General features: G+C 37.5%; 1 protein-coding gene across 2 annotated transcripts in view; it reads right to left on the reverse strand.

Moving 5' to 3' along the window:
* Positions 1–782, reverse strand: part of LOC119585175 — an 11,082-nt gene that overhangs the window by 6,487 nt on the left and 3,813 nt on the right. For both annotated transcript variants that reach the window (XM_037933813.1, XM_037933812.1), the window contains exons 4-5: positions 588–721; positions 47–195 (exon numbers count right to left, since the gene is read on the reverse strand). In XM_037933813.1, coding sequence (XP_037789741.1) covers positions 47–195; positions 588–721 — 283 coding nt within the window. The remainder of the gene's footprint in view (positions 1–46; positions 196–587; positions 722–782) is intronic.

Here is a 782-nt window from a genome sequence, read left to right on the forward strand (position 1 = left end):
AGGTAAGTAATAATAAATCAGACAAACCTACAAACAGAAATCTTACCTTTATCACTATCGTGCTTGTAAGTTGTGATGACAATTGTGAAAGTGTTGTTCACTGGATTTTCATTGCTTTTCTCTTGGTGGAATTCCACGGTTAAGTGACTGGCGAGCGTGGAGAGGATGTTGGCATTGGATCCCACTTCGGAGAACCTACGACCACAATGGGAAGATTAGTGGGTTAATGCTCTCTAGAAAAATTTCTGGACAAAAAGATAATTCTCCCATGAGGGACCTATTCCTACAAGGAGAGACAATATTCTGGAGAATATTCATGAGACAACATTACTGATAATATGCTTGTGAGTCAAAACAGTATATTGAATAAATTTCTTGTGAGTAGGGACATGAAAAGGACTTTTCTTTTCTTTCTGGGATTCTGTAATTTAGGGAAGTTTATATTTCAAGATTTATTCTGAATCTAGGGTCTAGTCCTCCTATTTTGCCAAAATTTCCCCCCCCCAAAAAAAAAAAAACTTCTCACTAAAGCTATTTCTTTAACAGTATTTTCTATGGTACTGATTTAGGAGTAAATTCTGCCTCACCTGAATGAAGAGTTTGAATCTCCTTTGTTCTGCTGGATTCCACAAAGTTCTTTCGTTGTTTTACTTTTGAATAGGTCTCCTGGTAGTACAGCATCCAGGAATTTGTGAAGGATGGAGCTACCTGACGTGCTCATCTGTGAATAGCAGAAGAAACAGTAGTGACATCACTAGTACAAGTGATTGTTGTAAAGACTG

The sequence above is a fragment of the Penaeus monodon genome, chromosome 19 (genome assembly GCF_015228065.2).
Source record: "Penaeus monodon isolate SGIC_2016 chromosome 19, NSTDA_Pmon_1, whole genome shotgun sequence".
In the NCBI taxonomy this organism is placed as follows: domain Eukaryota; kingdom Metazoa; phylum Arthropoda; class Malacostraca; order Decapoda; family Penaeidae; genus Penaeus; species Penaeus monodon.